Genomic DNA, 19147 nt, shown 5'->3' with positions numbered 1-19147 from the left:
TGGCCAAATGAAAACTCTACTCGTGGCCAATTATCGGATCGCTATACTGTATTCAGTAACACGACGCAATTCCTGATTTGCGCGCCACCTTGTACACGACTTTATTATCACTTTGAAATGTCGGTACATATTATCCATTTTGTTGCAATTTTAAACTTTATATATATTTCTTAGATTTTAATATCAGATAGACATATATTTAATCATATAGATCATACAATTTTTTAAATTTAGAACATTGGTTTTAAATCTTAATCTCATAATCTTTCTCTAACTAGGAAGCTTCAGTACTTACAGATAAAGAAAAAAAGAGGAGTAACAAGGTTTAACATACAAAATGTTATTAAATAGCTGAAAATAGCTGGATACTAAATAACTATAAAATGGGAGCTAGTAAGTGTTTTGCAAATAGTGAGATACATCTAATCTCAGTTTCATCCATTGTCTCGTATACGATACGCGATTCCCAAGGAGGCTTTCGAAAAGACAACGTGTTACAGCAGCGAGACTGGCAATCAGCCACTATCTTTTGCCATTGAATTTGGCCGGACCGAAAATAAGTGGTCGGTATCGAGATAGGAACAGTGACACAGGTTCGATCTTCTCTTTCGCGTCTTAAAGACCGGTTTATTCTCCGGCGAGCACCGGACACATTTCGCGGGATCGTTATTTCAACAACAGTAATTCGCTGTGTAACATATAAAAGGTTTGAGAGAAAAAATGATCTTGTATCAACATTTTATTTCATTTAATAATTTAGCTAATTCTTAAACAACGTTATTAATTTGCGTTTCGTATTATCGAATTCGTATTAATTGGTTAGGTACATAGTGAGACATAAAACAGCGAATATAAGTTGATAGTGTTTGTGTATGTCACGAACAATGTCTACACATATCGTTCTACTAATGAACAATATTTCTGCGCATACACCTAAAAGAAACGCAAACAAATATTTTCTGAAACCGATAAAATGATGCATCCTCGTAATAACCTCAATGCACATACTGCAAAATCATTTAACGAAATCTACCATAAAAGAGTACTAGTCTAGAACGAAGTATCGAACACGATGAAGATAAGAAATTTCTGTAGAAAAATTACGAGTAGCAAGAGAATTATTACTGCGTTCGAGCAAAACGAGAAGGTAATCAATGGAAGTATAAGAAGCCTGTTTGACGTCACTATTGTAAACTGTACATCATGTGAGATTAAAAATAAATGTAACCCGGAAAAGCATTCAATGTCATATAACTGCGATTTTATATCTGTTCCAGATTCCCAGTCAATTTTCCCGCGTCCAGCAAATCTCGTACCAAAACAATGCGGACACGCTCGTTCCTGATCTCCGGCTTTGCTCTAAATCGAAACGCTCTGATCATGATAAAAATACACTTTGCGAGTGTGACATACTTAGACGCGGGGAAAAATCGATGTCGACCTATGTTGAGTGTCAATGATTAACGACTCGCTTAGCAGAAATTGCTAGCAGCTAAGTAAAACGAGACGCTTGTCGATATTCTGATTAATTAGCTCTTGCCTCCTACCGGAACAATCGGATCGTAATTCGATAGCTCGCTGTTTCGCAACGTGCATTTCTGAATTTTGACCGACGTTCTTATACAGGACATCGCTGTATGTATTATAATTTCCACTCTTCCGTTAAACGATTGGTATCAATTATCGGAGGTCAGGGTACGCGAGTATCTCGACGAGTGGCATGAAAAAACTACACTAGTTGCTAACAGTCTTTAAAATGCTTCCTTTAAAATAGCTTTCAGAAAAAAAAAACGAGGATAACACGTACGCTATGAAAAAGTAGTACTCTGACAGTGCAACTGCTTGCGGAATGCAACTTTAAATAACAAGAAAAGTATTATTGATAATTTGTGGAGGCTTAACGTAGGGATTTGATTAACTCTAGATCTGTTGTTCAGATTTCTGACGGATACTTCATGATATACTTCATATTATGGTAATTTGAAGTAGTCAGTAAAGATGGAATGAGCCTGGAATTAGTATGCATATATGTACACATATGTACTAGGTACATATGTATTACGCTACGTTAACTAATCGTGACTCGGGATATTATGCGATCAGTTATCAGGGGAGCCATAAATCTAGCAAATCTCAAGATGTGAGAGGCACAGATACTCGATACATTTATTTATTTTACACGCAGAACATTAAAAGGCATCGCATCATAAGATCAGGATTAAGAACTGATAGAGATAACAAAATAACCACTTGACGAAGCAGACTTTTAATCAGTCGATGTGGCACTACCGTAATTAGATTTATTTGAACGAGGTTCCTTGTATCGATCTAGCTTTATTTATTACATTGACCACTTTTTGTTGAAAAATTGTAACGATGAATCCGAATCCTGGGAAGCCTCATTTTTGCACGAAAGAGATTCTGAATCTGTTCTTCGTTAAAATCTTTTGCGTTTGTCAAAGAAAAACGCTTAGCTGGGATATGAGATAGCGACCTAAATTCAATAAACTTAATAGGGCGATAAACATACCTGTTATCAGATTCGATTGTTGGTGCTTACGTCTAAGTACGCAGCTTGTGTTTCCGCCAGGCACGATAATTATCATCCAGTTGTTTAGATCTGAAAGAATCGAAGAGAAGCCTATCTTCGTGAGTACAGGAGCGGAAAGGAACTAAAAGAGGATAAGGACTAGAACGATCAACACTAAGGAATCATTGACGCTATTCGAACTCGAGAGTCTTTCAATGATTCCTTCTTCTCTATTCAACCACAAGAGGTATGGGTCGGTTTCAACGAGCTTTCAGCCAGCAAGCAAATTGTTCGTCTCTCGTACGAGTTTCTTCCTATTTTTTCTTTCTTCTTATTTTTTCTCCTCTTTCTCGTAGTCCAAGCGAAATACACTGTTATGGGATAACGATGGAATATTTTTCATCGAAGGAAGAAAGACAAAGATGGCAGAAATAAAACGATCAAACTTCGGTCTTGTCAGATGTTTCGAAATGGTAGACAGGAACTTTGACTAACGACGGCGGAGTTCGACGATAGCCTTGGAGTACCGTGATCTCGCTGGCTGGTTCTGATTTTCAGACGGAAATTTGCGTCAATGACGTACAATGAAGATTTAATAGTTTGGCAAAAAGCCCGACGCAACGTTTATCTCTTCGGATGTTACGGAACCTTTGACGTTGTGTCTCGTCTCTTCGCTTTTTTTTTTTCTTCTTTCTTTTTTATTCATTCAACGGTGCCGTGAGGCAACGTTTCATAAAACTCATCTTCACTGATTCTTTCCTCCGGTGCGAATAAGCAGATCCATAAATTCTGGACGAGTTACAATAACGGGAGAAAAAAGAAGAAGAAAACGAGAGGCGCGTCTTTCTCCTCGGAACACGAAAGCATTTGGACGCATATATAACAAGTTTTCATGTATATGTGCGTTGTATACAACATTTCGAAGCTTCATTGACGTTGTAACGAATCACCAACGTTATCATATTATTTATAATTATGCTATCATGTCTGCAAAATTTGAAATCAATTTACAAGCATAGACATTCTAACGCATTCGCCGCGAGCATTAGCTTGGCGAGAAATTAATGCACGGCATGAATAGTTGTCTCGAATACGCAATAAGTGCCGAAGACGTTACCACTGAATATTCAAGTTTCTTGATATAACTGATAATTCATTGTTCACGTACTTTTGCCATCTCTGTGAAATATATCTTTGCACTGATGACGAGTGTATCTTGTGGCCTCTATACATACACATTTATTTCAGATTTGGTTCATCAAAGCAACATGATCACGATATTCTCGTTGCAGGTAGACCAGTATATTCGCAAAAGTTTCTACAAGCGTTCAAATACTTTCGTGAGAAACTGTACGACATTTGTATGGATTCTACTCTTGTCTCTACCATCGAAAAGTACACAAGTAAAAAATCCAGAAAAAAAGGTCACAATAGCCGATGTTAACTGTCTCAAGCAGCGTTTATTTCGTTTCTTATTAATCAAGTCAGAGCAGTTCTTTAAAAAATCAGTTTCTCGTTCTCGTGACTCTTGGCGAGAACGCGTTACAAGTACGCTTGTGTATCGGAGGTTTCCAGGGGTTTCCCGACAAATGTGGCGACAAGACATTTTATAATAACTATCCCACGTGTTTATCACCGCGTCTACACCATTTACACGTCTAATCATCGTAAACGCTCGAATCGTACCATTCGTGTATATTCTATATGCATAAGTTGCGTTCCCCTGACGAGAGGATGTACAACGACGCGTTGGTTCCATCCCCTGTTCGTTCGTACTCGAGGAACAGGCGAGCGCGAAGAAAAGGGGTCAAAAATCAAAAACAAAAATAAAAAACAAAAAAAAAGAAGATGCTGGACGCAACAAACGAACATGATTCTCCGCATTTCGTTTACTAATTTAACGTATTTTTATCTACACGTACGTGTACGCGCGCGCATCAAATGCGTATCTATTATAACGTCGTATGCGCGCGTGTCAGAGATCAAAGGTTTTGCATTGCCGCTTAAGAAATCACGTTTTACCCTACGAAACTTAACGTTCTTAATCGCGCGTAGGCTGCGGATTATTATGCGTTTATTTTCTATACGAAGGTGAACTTTGAAGGTGAAATCCGAACGTACCGAAGGATGCGTAGAATGCATACAAAGCACGAAACCGTCTGCAAAGTCTGCAAAGCGGAATACCAGCTATAATATTTAACGAGTGAAACGAATTGCTACTTAGATTCCATTTCTTCGGGTGTATTCGTAAATACGTGAAATTGTATAAGAATCCGCAGTCTAATCTATCTGTGGTAGAGCGAAGCACAGGGTGGAGAGAACAAATTAACGAACAAAAGACGGTTAATACGCATACTCTCTCGAGACAGGACTTATCAGAAGCGTGCAGTAGCTCGATGGGGATGGTTATTATTAAGCTGCCGCTGCAACTAATCCACGAAATGAGAACGACGATCCGTTCATGGAAAAAAAAAAAAAAGAAAAAAGAAAAAACAAAAAACAAAGAAAGTAGAAGATCGCAATGACGATAAGTAAAGGGTGTAATATCGTAGAGGTACTAAAGTCAGTCACTTTTCGTTTTAAGATCGTCCGCCATTCAATGAGGGACGATTCGTTTCTTATTTTCACCTTTTTTTATCTTTTTTTTTTTTATCTTTCTTTATATATGTATATATATACAAATCGAGGTACACAATCAAATACAAGACGATCATAGATATCGTTAGAGGTCGATTCAATTAAAATTAAGTGTAAACGCAATGATGAAAACGCACGAATCGAGGGATTTGTTTTGTTGTATGGTACAATTGATGCGCGAACGATGACAGGCTAAAATATCTTTACGCGTGAAAGACGTTATTATTCTCCTTTCTTTCTCTCCTCATGCGCACACACTCATAATACACGCACATACTCGCATACTCTCTCTCATTCATTACTTTTTCCATAATTCTTTCTCTCCGTTGCAGCGGCACATGATCGAACGAAATAATCTCGCTCGCTCTCGCTCGCGCGTTTAACGGCGAGCGTTCTGCGACTAAAAAATATAGAAAAGGCCTTAAAGCGGGTAGTAAGTTGACTAAAAACGAACGATAATACAAAATACATATTATCGTGGAACGAATGGTACCACTTTCAGAAAACGATCCGCGGATACAAGGATAAAAGAGTTGCGTGCAGAAACGTACGCGTGCGAAAAACAACATCGTTAAATCGAGGGAGGATATTTATGCATATGCGTGTGTATGTAATATATATATACGCGCATATATATATCTATATATGTATATATATATAACATATATATTTTGTACAGAGTATTTTTCATTTTCATCGTACAAACGTCTTCTAAAGTGTCTTTTACGATGACTCTACGAAATTCTATCGGCAGCATACTTATTTTCGCTCGTTGCTCTACTATTCTCTCATACTTTTCTTCTATTTCTTCTTTATTTCTTCAGACACAGAAATCTTGTTTGTACGACTATCGATCTTACCTTCGCGCGTACTGTGCGTTTTATCGAGCCGATCGACACGATCGTTTTGCGCATTCGTCGATCCTGTGTACAACGAGTTTTTTCATAGAAAATAAAAAAATTAAAAAACAGAAAGAGAGAGAGAGAGAGAGGGGATACAGAGCAAAGAAGTAAGATAAGTGTCCGATATCGATTTGATCGACGCGCATGCAGAGATTAAAAATCAGTTGCGTGTTGTTAAAATTCTACGGTTCCAGTCGCTATCGTATATCTCATATGAAAACGGTTTGTTTACGAGGCCGGAAAGCTTTTTCGCAAACGGATTAGTTCGACCGCGGCAAACACGCGGCGATACGGTCCGTTGGGAAAGCCGCCAGGATTCTCGTTTCTCTCTTTCTCTCTCTCTCTCTTTCTTTCTTTTTTCTTTTCTCCTCCGCCTCTTTCTCTCCTTCTTTCCTTTCTCATTTTTATTTTCACGACGGATCTTCAAGTCGCGTTCGACCGATCCGTGAAAATCAATCGATCTGCGCGATGCTTGTTCGGCCAATAAAACACACAGTGGCGGCGAGAGGCAGTGTTTCACAGCGAATAAAAATGCACGCTTCGTTGGACATGAAATAAAAGTCGTGATACGCTACGGCGCACGATCAATTGGTCGTTCCCTCCGGAAGAGAGACGCGAGTTAAAATAAATATACATCGGAACACATCGTTCTCGTCGCTAGGTAAAAAAGAAAAAAAAAGAAAATAAAAAAAAGAAGATAAGGACAAATAAAAAAGAAGACACAAAGGAATAGAATATCAGCGGAACTATCTACGATCTACCGGACTTTTTCGTTTTTTTTTCTTTCTTTCCTTTCGCTTATTTCCTGCTACTCCTTCCTTCCTCCTTTCCTTCTCTTCTTTCACGCTTTCGTTTCTCGTCTTCGTGCAACTTCGATTCGATTAACGTTAGTCTCCCGTTCCACTCGTTCCTTACCTAGTATTACAGCTTATAATCGATTACCACTATTCGCTTAACGATTACTTTATTACTTCTTGTAGCTCGAGCCCTTTGTAAACGCTGTTGGGCGTGTTGCGTCAAGGTTCGTCGCTAAACAACACGAATTTTCACCTGACGAGCGTGGTTTCGCCGCTACGATCGATTCGTTTCATACGAATCACGGAATCGGCATTGCGCTCGAACACGACAACGACGACGACGACGATGACGACGACGATGAACGATGACGTTCGCGTTGGAGATGTTCGATTATAGCGGCGGGAACGCGCGTTAGAAGCGGAGTAAAACGGATCGAGATTCCAATCGTGTTTCACTTTTCGAACGATGACGACTGGCCAAGCGAAAGGGAGAAAGAGAGGAAAAAGAGAGGAAAAAGAGAGGAAAAAGAGAGGAGGCAGCACGGAGATTCACCGGAATGGCGAGATCGGAAAGAGGTAAGGTCACGGAACGAGGCAGCCGGCGTTCAACGAACTTGAAGCCACCACGCCGCGCTGATCAATTCGATAAATCCACGTCCCCGGAGATTAATTCGCCAATCCCCTAATTACCGCGCGCGTAAACGTTTATAACATACGAATGTACGCAGATATGTACGTATTAATTAACAAACTAACTGCCATGATTTTTGCTCGACGACGAAATGAATTTTGCACAAATATCGAAGTATCGGTGCGTGACCACCGACTTGAGACATTCTTACGCGTTAATATATAAATTATTAAATTATTATACGTATATTAAAACGTATACGTATTTTGATCGAATTTACCGAATTAAAATTGATAGAATTATATACAAATTTTAGAAAGAAATACTATGGCAGTATCTAATTAGAAATCACAGAAAAAGAAACACGATAAGTATGTGACACGATAAGTTGATTGGAAAGGAATATTTTAGTATAAAATTTAACGAAAAGAATCTGTCACGTTCAGCCAAAAGTATAATTGTCGAAACAAACGATATTTCAATATCCTCGATGTTCTTTCGATATTTCGACGTTACGTCAAGAAATAATCTTCGATGGAAGAATACGTTAAGGTGGGAAACGTGACTTATCGTGTTCTTCGCTTCTATTTTTCAATTATAATAATCTTGGCAAGATTTCTTATCGTGCGTTTCCTCCCTTCTTTCCCTTTTCCCCTCTATAGTTTATGGTTTTCTTTCACGTTCTTACAGGCCCTTTTGTTAAAATCGGAAAATCGAACGGTACAATGTATAAGCATCGGTTTATTTTTCCTCGATGAAACTTTGTTTCATCCTCTATTCGATAACGTTCTCGATTAACGATTCACGAGATATTCGCCTTCGTTTTTGAATAATTCAGAGACAAACGCTCAGACAGACTAGAGATCAATAATTTTCGATTTGTACAGAGATTGGCGACCGATAACGTTCGTGTCGTTGTTTCGACCGTGTTTTCTCTATCGAACGACTTTCTTCCAATATGAATATTAAAATATACCGTTGTACAACACACTGTCCTATGTATTATACATTGTATGTACATATTATCCACCATGCATCGAGGTTGTACCATAATATGCTAATTACATACGCGTCGCGACGCAGACGCATAATAAAAGCACTTAACACGGTGTTACTAACCTATTCGGTTGAACAACACCTTTTCGACGTTCTTTCGACCCTGCTACATTCTTCGGACTCGATGTTTCTGAATTTCTGCTTCTCCGCTATCGTTGAGAGATTTCTTAAATTTCACCAAGGATCATCGTCCATATGCCGGATTTCTCGTTTCAATTCGATACCAGAGTTCCCCTCAAACTTGCCAAAGCTTTTTCTGCTTGTTGAAACGGGACTGACATCAGAACGTAAACGCTCGAAGACTGTAGCAGAGTCAAACGGATACAACGATTCGAGTAAACCGGGGTAAACAAGGTTCTTCGTTCTTCAACGATCGATTGCTTTCCTTTTCGATCTCGCCGTTTCGATTTTCCATACGAAGAGAAAGTCTTCTCCTCGATTTATGTTTCCAAACTTTCTCTATCTTCGTCGTCTACTCCGCTTCGCTGCGATTCGCCAAAGTACGTTTCTCGCAAAGTGTATCCTACTACCAAGTATTCTAGTCGTTTCTAAGCAACTTCGACTTTACGCTTTAGTGGCGGTGTCTCTCCTCGACTTTCGTTGCTCTTGCCGCGAGTTAAATCATTCGGTCCCAAAGAGACGGAAACGCGCGGCGCGAACGCTATCGGGTCCAACGTGCAAAAATTCATCGACCCTTCCGTGTTCCGTTTTCGTCCGATCGAACCGTTTTTCCCTGGTTGGCTCTTTTGTCGCGTTGAAACGCCCAGCGTCCTATATTTTCGTGTTCGTACAAGCCGAAGAGATGCATGCATACCAGGACACGATACATAGGTACACGGGGTACGGGGTGGCCGGTTGTTAAGCTTTAATATGCATTTCCGCCAGGTGAATATCGTGAAAATCCGTGACAGCGTTTATTTTTAATAGGCAGCTTTGATGTTCGCCGGGCTCCTTTTAGGAAATTCATCGTCCGGCTATCGAGCACACCGACGACCACCTATACATACGATACATCGATATCAAATAACGCTTGATTCGCGAAGAATCGCGTTTCATTGTCCTTTAAAAGGCTGTCTCGTTTCGGATTTTTTTTAGAGATATCGCTGCTATAGGTACGTATTGTTCCGTGTTTACAGGCAGAGTATCCTTAACCCTCTATAGCCAGAATTTGAATTACATACGAGAAGAAGAGATCGAAGCTAATTGCAGATTTGAATTTTAACTTAGCATTTTAGGAACGATTATTTTATAAATAAAATACGTATCGACGAAGCGTGATATCGCAGCAGTCGGTAGTTAAAATAAAAATATCGATAGGTAATTTTGTAAGTTACGTTACTGTTATAAATAAATCGTTTAACGTTGGCGCGATATATCGGTGAAATATCGAGCCGCCCGCGAAGCTCGTTCCGATTTTACATTTCCATTCGATATATATTTATCACACTATACAAATACCATTTTCTTCCATGGATTTTCTCTGTCTATCGCGCAACTCGAATATGTCGTTCTTTCGAAGCCTCTTAGGTTTCTCGGCGAAAAAATTCCTTAAAAATCGGGACGAGTCTTCCGGGCAAGCCGATATAACGTCGCAGTAATAAATAGATAAAATGATGATTAATTTCCAAGTTTACTCTTTACGAGAGACCATTCTTCGTACGTTCATCCGTTTATACGTTTCAACAATTATCTCGTATCGTTCTCATCTCGCTACGTGTTTCTTTCTATGCTTGCGATATCGATATTTTGTCGAACGATCCATTTACGACAGTGGACGATTCTTGGTTCGTTCCGGTAAGAACGGAAATCTGTAATTAACAGCATCGTTTTTCTCGAAAGAAAAATTCGGTTATGGAAGGTCAAGGCAGATCGGTAGTGTTGATTTTTCGTTTCGTCGTTTTGCATCGAACACGAGAATTCAACGAAGCAATGTAAAAGGAAATACAAAGTACGAGCGAAGCGCGCGAGCAACGAAAACGTATCGTCCGTATCTGGTTCTTTTTTTCCTCCGCGGGTTTTTTTCACCAGAAGAGGAATCTTCGAGCACGCCTTCCAGACAATCGGAACACACCCTCGTTTGCCTTGAGTTAAAGCCTCGACCTTGGAACGGTCCGCGCTTATATCCCGGCCGTGTATACGTTATAAGCCTAAAGCCATCGCTTAAAACTCATTGGCGTCGGGACGCGTTGCATGAGTAGTAAGAAAGCGATTAAAACAAGAAAGAAAAGGAAAAAAGGAAGAAGAAGAGGGGAAAAAATACAGGAAAGAAGAAGAGAAAACAACGTACGAAGAAGAACCTAGAGAGACCTAATTGCTTATAGCTATCGTATATCTATATAGGTATATCTCTCTCTTTCTTTCCAAAACGAAATAAAAATAAGAAAAAAAAAAAAAAAAAAGAAGAAGAAGAGAAGCAGGATGTTCAACGAATTTCTCTGCGCAATCTTCTTCGAGATCAGTCAATAATGTAATGTATACACATGATTAGTTTGAGCCGAAGTTTGCACCGACAACGAATATGGACAACGTTTTGATCACAGTAAAGCACAGTGAGTGATCGATTAAATTAAATCGTAGGTAAAAACTCGAGCGACCTACATCTCTGGTTAATATTATAAAACAAAACTCGAGCAAATGGTAAACGTTTCACCTGCGTCTATACAGTTGTCTTTGTCTTATCTTTTCTTTTTTTTTTTTATACGAACTTTTTTCTTATACGAACAAGTGTGAAAATGCTACCTATTATTTATAACAATGACACACACGGCCCATAAGCATGCCCAGCGCGTTCATTACGATAATCCTTGTGCGAACACGACGACGACGACGACGACGACGACGACGACGACGACGACGACGACGACGACGACGACGACGACGACGACGACGACGACGACGACGACGACGACGTCGACGTCGACGTCGACGAGGACACGCTATTGAAATTTTCACTGCAAGAGACTAGGATCGTAAATAATACATGCGATCACTTTTCCGTGTATCTACGAGAAAACGAGAGCCCGAACTTACGTAGGAAGGTATTGGCAGTGGTATTAACGATCGATCGTTGGATCACGCGCGGATACGTTGCTCGCTAACGTAACGCGAAAAATCCAGGTGAAACTAAAATCCGACGCGACCACGAAAGATCGATTGGCGGATGCTTGTGTTTCCTCCGCGTTCCTCGACCGGCGAATGAACGAGCCTTCACATGCTGTACACGCGTTACGGAAGAAAAAAGGATAAAAAAAAAAAAAGAAAGAAGAAAAAAAGACAGGAGAGAAGAAAAGACGAGTGGACGTTCTCTCTCGGACAAAATTAATCGGAAACGGTACGTTCTACGAAAAGAAGGAAATAAAAAAAGCAAAAAAAAAAAAAAAAAGGAGGGGGCTAACGAAGATTCGTAATCGCAAAAGAAATTAGAAATAAAAAGGAAAAAAGGAATCTTGAAAGATATCGTTACATACGTACACATATAATAATCGTGCAACGTTCCACGAAACCGTTTTTTCCCTTTTTCTTTTTGTTCATTCTCACTCCTTGTAACGCGTTTCATTTTATTTTCTTTTAGCTGACTACTTCTCACTACGCGCGTATTTCTTTAATAATCGTAGCGATATTTTTGCCTTTTTCGTTTCCTCTCTGAATCAGCGTTACAACGTATTATAATATATAATATATAGACGCATTTTATATATATATATATATGTATATATATATATCTATATTTATCTATGTTCATCAACGTGAACCCCAGTACACCTAAATTCCATATCACAAGATATCTTGTTCAATATCACGATTTAATGACCCCGTGTCTCGCTGCTTATATCCCCCCACCCATCCCACCCTTCCCACAATTCGTTTCTTTTATCAAACACGCTTCTCGTTCTATCTTTTCGTAACTCGTCACATTATAACTCGTCTCATCGTTGGCTAATTTATAGTCATCTTCTCTCTCGTCTCGTTCGCCATCCCGATAACTCTCTCACTCTCTCACTCTCTCACTCTCTCACTCTCTCACACTCTCTCTCTCTCTCTCTCTCTCTCTCTCTCTCTCTCTCTCTCTCTCTCTCTCTCTCTCTCTCTCTCCTTATCGTTTTCTGTATGTTATCCTCGCGCTGTCTCCTCGTTCCTTTTGATCGTCGTTCGTCCACATCTCGTGCACGTCCTTCCATTTAGGATGTTTTCGCCGATATCGTGAAACGCATCAAGCGTTCAACGAGCAAACTAAAATTACCACGAATTCGCTTTGTGCCAGGGTCGCGACCGAATTATACGAGCGGGATCTCCTTCGGCAGATTCGCGCACGTCGGTAGCAATTTTCTTTGAAAATCTGCCGTTAGAACGAGTCGGGCTATCTGCCGCTACGATATCGAATTGCAAAGCGCGTCTTTTCCATGAAAAGACGAGGGAAGAAAACCTCGAGCGGCGAGCTCGAAGCTCGCGAATCCGTTTCCGCATCCGCGTCCGAATCCTCGTTCGACGCGATTCCCCGCGATAAATGCATTTTCACGGCTTACGCTACGAAATGCAGGATTAAATGAACAGCTCTCGTTGCCACGAGCTACCGTTTTCGAGTCTTTCTTTGTCCGCTTTCCAGAACAATCGGAATATAAATGCTGATAAACGGCGAGAGAATAACGAATACGTAATGCGAGATTCGGGGCAGTTGTCGCGTATGGTGCGGGGAAAGTCGATCGCGAGAGTATTTCGCGGGAGTGAGGATTTGGTAGAAATTGAAAGAGACCGATTTTAATGAGCGGAGCTGGAAAAGTTCGTCTTCGAATTGGAAGTTCACGCTTGCGGACAAAGGAGACGAAAGTTCGAAGGTGAAGCGCGGATCCGATTCTAAAATCCGTCTTCGAGGTATTAGACGTCTTCAAAGTATTATCGTCAGAATACTGGTCTGTTTCGAGAAGCTCATTTTTCGTTCACGCGCAGTCTATTTATTTATTCACTTTTTTTTTTTTAGCGAGAAAAAGATAAAGGAACTTGCGATCAAGCTTGGCACTTTCGCTCGAAATAATTTAACGCGGCTAAAATGCTTACTTCGAATGTCACGTTAAAAAGAAAGAAGAAAGAGAACGAAATTGAAATTACATTAAAAAGGTAGAGGAAGAAAAAGAAACGCGTAGCGAATGCTAATGCCTTTGTATCTTATGAATCTTTTTTTCTCGATATCGACGTCGGTTCCTTCATGTTCTTGGAAAAACAGCATCCATCGTTTTCACGATCGTCGTGTCCCGTTTGATCGATGCTTCGGCTCGAGCCGAAGGAGACAAGCTTGATCTCCTTTAATCAACAATTACGCTGGCACACCCGAGGGAAAATCAACCTTCCCTTCTGCTCGATACCGATAGTATTACAGAGGAATTTTCTGACCTAAAAAGCTTCTCGGATCGATCTATTCAGCGAGGCACATGCCCTTTGATTATTAGATTTCTTAGTTGAACGTGAAAAGGTCCTCGTATTGCGGCGCCTCGGTAATGTCTACATATCCACGTCCTAAATATCCACGAACGAGCTTCGCCGAGCGACCCTCCTCCTCGGTATCATAGAGAACGGTCGCGCGTCAACTGAATAAACCTCTCGACTACCGCTTCTCACCTTCGGAGAATCGATTCATCGACGTGGCGCAAATCTTTGGTTCCCCTGCTTCCCTTGGCACAATAACCTCGGTGGTCGTCCTCCCTGTTTTCGCGATAATAGGACGCAAACGCGACGCAGAAGATACGAACGAACGAATACACGTAACGTGTTAACGCACACACAGCGGGAGATATCTTTGCGAATCGTATCGAGTGGTCGACCACAAAAGTGAACATCAAAAGCAATCGTCCTCGATCAAACGCGACCGAGATCGTGCAACGCCACCTTTTTTCGAGCAAACGGCGACGAGAAACGGATCCTGGACAAGCAAATTGGAGAGCAACGCCAAGCTAGGCGAGGTACATGATTCGAGGTATCGCGATCGATTTTTCAATCCCTTCAGCCCTTTTCACCAGTTCTTTCGTTTCTTTCTTTCTTTCTTTCTTTCTTTTTTTTCTTATTTTTCCTTTTTCTTTTCTTTTTTTGCAGTAACATATCGCGTAGATCACAGTAGTATCCGGAGGTCGAAGACGAGGCCACTTTCTCTGTTACTCTCTCTTTCTCTCTCTCTCCTTTGACTCCGAGGAATCTTGTCTCGTCGAGCGAATATATTACCACAGGCAGGAACACCATTAGTACATCCCGGTATCGTTCGACAACGAGTTGTGACAACGCGTCGAAAGACGATCGTCGAGACAGACGATTATCCGACGAGCCAACGAGACACGAGGCCAACGATCACGGTATCGATCACACGGTAAACGTGTTAGAAAAAGGTAGTAAGGCTGACCTCGTATTTCTTACGAATCGTCTCGGTTCCTCGAGAATGTCCTTGCTAATCATTGTCCACCGTTTCCAGCCACTCGAGGAACGATATGCTCCATCCGTTGGATCCGTGCGATCCATGAGAACCATGGGATCCTTGAGAACCGTGAGATCCGTGCGAGCCGTGCGAACCATTGTTGTGCTGTTGTTTTCCTTGCAATTGGTGACTATGCTGCTGCTGTTGTTGCTGCTGCTGCTGCTGTTGCTGCGGCTGTGCCTGCTGCTGAGGCTGTTGCTGTTGACCACCACTAGTGCTACTGCTGCTACCATCACCACCACCACCACCGCCGCTACTACTAGCGTCACCACTAATAGAGTTCAAAGATGGATGACTGCTGACGGTTGCCGTTTGATGATTCGTTGCCACCGGTTGGCCCTTTCCTCTTGCTCTTGTACCGTCGTTACGTTGCAGCGCCGAATAAATGGTAGACATTGTGTGGAAGATGTCGTTGAACTGTTTCACCTTGTTCGTGTTCTCCGTATTGTTGGTCTGCAGGGTGTTCGACTTGGTCGAGCTCTTCCTACCGGACGCGGAAGTACGAAGGCCGGAAGCGGAGGTAGGCGGCGCAGAGGCTGCCGGCAACGCTGGCAGAGCGTCGTTCGTTTTCTCTGGAAGCTCTGGTAACCTGCGACGCAGCCATATGTGTTTCAACGCTTTGCCAGGTGTCAGCCGTTGTTCCGGGTCCCATTTGAGACAATGATGAATGAAATCCAGGAAATACGGGTCATCGCAATTTTTCAACACCTGTCTCAGATTCCTGGAACCCGGTGGGCCACGGTCTTTGCCTTTCCTGGAGAAACCGCCGTTCAATACGATCGATCCGTCGGACATCGTTATAACGGTGCAATAGCGCGGATAACCCTTCGAGCTGATGAACTGCCTGCGCCGTTTCGCCGATTCTAACAGCTGAGGCGGTGGCATGCCTAGCAACTCGATGATACAGGCTAGTTGGTCCGCCTCGTCTTCGCCTGGTAGCAATGGGAAACCGGTAACCAGCTCCACCAGGATACAACCGAGGCTCCACATGTCGATCGGCATACCGTACTTAGCGCCAAGGATCACCTCCGGAGCGCGATAGAAGCGACTTTGAATGTACGTGTAGACGCGTTGGTTCTCGTAGCAGCTCGAACCAAAGTCTATCACCTGGAACATAAAGAGAAACAGGTTTTAACCATCAACTAAGCGAGAGTATATTTTATACAATAATGCGTTTCGATTATGAGACTGGTTGTCAATGATCCGGTGATTATTACAGTTTACCGTTTTAAACAGTACTACCGTTTCAAACATCAGCGTATCGGTTTAACTACTTCGAATAATTTGCTTTTTAATAACTGCTAACCGAATAACTGATTTTATTGAACGTCTTTTACAGAGTCTAACGTATCGCGTGTCGAATAATTACACCGGGTTGGAAGAAAAAGAGCGGTTAAATTATTGCTTGTAAACGTTTGCAAACTTATAATAAAATTCTTCGGATAAATACAGATATTACGTATAGTTTTCTGTACACATTTCGTTTATAAAAAGATATACGTCTCTGCTATTATTTCACCGAGCTCCCATTATTCCCGATGTCTCCAGAAGATTTATATTCTTATCGTATATTCTCTGAACGACAACGATTAATCTCAATAATAGGCATTAGACGCGGATCGATAAATACTGTCATTGATAATACCAGGGAATCCCGTTTTAATAGTTCCAGAAGATCTTAAATAGTCAGTCACGCTGACGGAATACTATATCATTCGCAAACTCCGAGACGATATACGCTCCGAAATCCAAGAGCCGTCTGAAGTGTATCATGAATACTCTACGTGGTCTGCATGAAATCAGAGCGGAGTATCGTTTACGGCACATTTGGCAACGGAACGTGACAAAATAACACGGTTCTCTAACGAAAGGACCAACCTTTGATAATGGTCCGTCATTTTTCTTGCTGCCTAGATTGCATGCTTATGTAAATTCTTATTTTTATGAATAGAACGAATAAGTGAAACTCGTATACGTATCAACATTTGATACCTATCCTAATCCAAATATTACAACGAGTGCTCTACTTTGGATATTTTGTATATTTTTCCATATTATACGTAGTAAATATTAATATAGTTGGTATATACAGGGTGGTTGGTAACTGGTGGTACAAGCGGAAAGGGGGTGATTCTATGCGAAAAAAGAAATCGAAAATATAGAAAAAAAATTTTTTTTTTTAATTTTTCCATCGAGACAACGATCTACAGTGAGGTCCGTTATAACCAGACGCGATAGAGTGCACGCGTACCGATCGAAAATTCAAAGTCGATTTTCTCGGAAACAAAGCCTCGAACGAAAAATTTTTATTCTATATCTTCGACTTCTTTTTTCGCGTAGAATCACCCCCTTTCCGCTTGTACCACCGGTTACCAACCACCCTGTATATAGTCGATAAGTAAATATAAAACCTGCGATATAGCAACGATATACGCTGATTAATCCTCCCTAATGAAATATGTTTTTTCAAATTTCCTAGGCAAACTTGGTTTCTCACGTTCCATCTTAACTTCTCCGTTATCTTAGACTTCCAAGATATCTAGAAAACTTATGAGATACTTATCGCTATACAACAACTTCTTGCATCAAAAATTCGAATTTTCTTTTTCTTTCTTGATAAAAGTTCGTAAGGAAGAGACGTAAGAGCGAAGAAGATTTGCTTGGATTGTCAACGAGCTATTTCGACTGAAAAGAAGGAACATTCGCCTGACGTTATTACAAACTATTAAGACGTCGGCGAAGAATAAAGGCGTGGCTAAAGAAAATTGACCAAGGCAGCGGATAATTTTGTGCGATCATATCTGTTTTTGCTACCGGCCTACTTTAATATTTCGGGCAACGTCGAGTGCTCACGTGTGCGGCCAACAGGAACGCCACGTTGGAATTTATCCAGGATTATAGCGGTTCGCTCGGTTTATTGGCGAACCAGGCCCTATGCAAATTTCAATAAGCTGTAATATCGTTGTTCGATACCTAAACGATCATTCTACGAGCGTTCATCCCTGATTATAGCCACGAACACCGGATCTATTCTGTTGGATAAGCGTTAGATCATCCGAGTAAGAAAATGTCCAAGAATACAAACAAAAGCGTCATATTTTGTTAGTTGAACTCGTTTCTAAAAATTCGGAAGCTTCCAAAGCTCTCGTTACTTTATTATAATTTAGAACTTTGGACGATCATAGTTCATCGACATTTAGACCTGCGATTCGGTAGTTGCTTAAAGATTAATACGCGATGGAACAATTTATTTTATCATATTTATCGAAAAGAAGCGTCAGTATCCGTTTCAATGAATTTCTACGAATTGGGCCCACATATTTGAACACGTTCGGACGAGATACCAAAGGTAGTAGTAGGACGAACTAACGAATTTCCATTATATGAACGTCAGTTATATGCACGAATTGTTTGTCTCGCGATATATTCAGATAAACGGAGTTGTATAGTCGAAAGTCTAAGCTATTCTTGGGAGCTTTGGTTCGAACTTAACGCACTCCGATGTACTAGCGGGCAGCATAAAGATAGAAGATACGTGGGATCAGTGGGTAGAGCGAGTGAAATGTCTTTGTATGCTTATACCGAGCGTCTCATTTGAATCTTTCGTAACTATCTCTTACGCTACCTTGAACTATTCGAATCATTAGGAAGATATATCTTAGAGATACGCGATTTAGTTTAAACCGCTTCTACGATGATTTCAGCTACGTTTGCCAGCCGCGCGATGATCATTTAATTATTCCCCCTTTCCAAATTGATATACGTACACTTTCAAATATTTTACACGCGTAACAACAATCTCACGCCTCACTGTACATTCCAACGATGTCTATGCATTTCCAATTACGTTCTTAGAAAACGCGTCTGAATCGCGACCAACGTAAACGTACGATGATATCTTCCTTCTCCGCTCGGTCCTCTCAATCTTCTCTCGTCTACGCTGCACTCGCAAATCACCCACTCGACGCGATCTATGACTCAATCAGATCCACGCTTACCACATACCTACCATACGTATCAACTTATCCGCTTTGAAAACATACTTCCCATGAACGTGCCTGTTTTTTTCAACGAGAAACCGGCGTGTTGCCTTATTAAAGCGAAGCAGCACTGCCTGGGAGAAAGATATCGATTTTTCGC

The 19147-nt window shown here is 41.0% G+C and overlaps 1 protein-coding gene and 1 long non-coding RNA gene across 2 annotated transcripts in view; one reads left to right on the top strand and one right to left on the bottom strand.

Moving 5' to 3' along the window:
* The first annotated feature begins 288 nt into the window (after window positions 1-288).
* Window positions 289-9080, top strand: LOC126868451 (uncharacterized). Its single transcript, XR_007690608.1, has 2 exons — window positions 289-2777; window positions 2887-9080. It is a non-coding gene; the product is annotated as an uncharacterized LOC126868451 (long non-coding RNA).
* A 4425-nt stretch (window positions 9081-13505) lies between these two features.
* LOC126868438 (dual specificity tyrosine-phosphorylation-regulated kinase 2-like) overlaps window positions 13506-19147 on the bottom strand; it is a 46319-nt gene continuing 40677 nt past the window's right edge. The window contains exon 2 of the mRNA XM_050623873.1: window positions 13506-16114. Within this exon, the coding sequence (XP_050479830.1) occupies window positions 14981-16114 (1134 nt within the window). The 3' untranslated portion in view covers window positions 13506-14980. The remainder of the gene's footprint in view (window positions 16115-19147) is intronic.

This window comes from Bombus huntii, chromosome 8 (assembly GCF_024542735.1).
Source record: "Bombus huntii isolate Logan2020A chromosome 8, iyBomHunt1.1, whole genome shotgun sequence".
Lineage (NCBI taxonomy): Eukaryota > Metazoa > Arthropoda > Insecta > Hymenoptera > Apidae > Bombus > Bombus huntii.
Note: the sequence above shows the minus strand (reverse complement) of the source record. Positions and strands in the feature narration are given on the sequence as shown.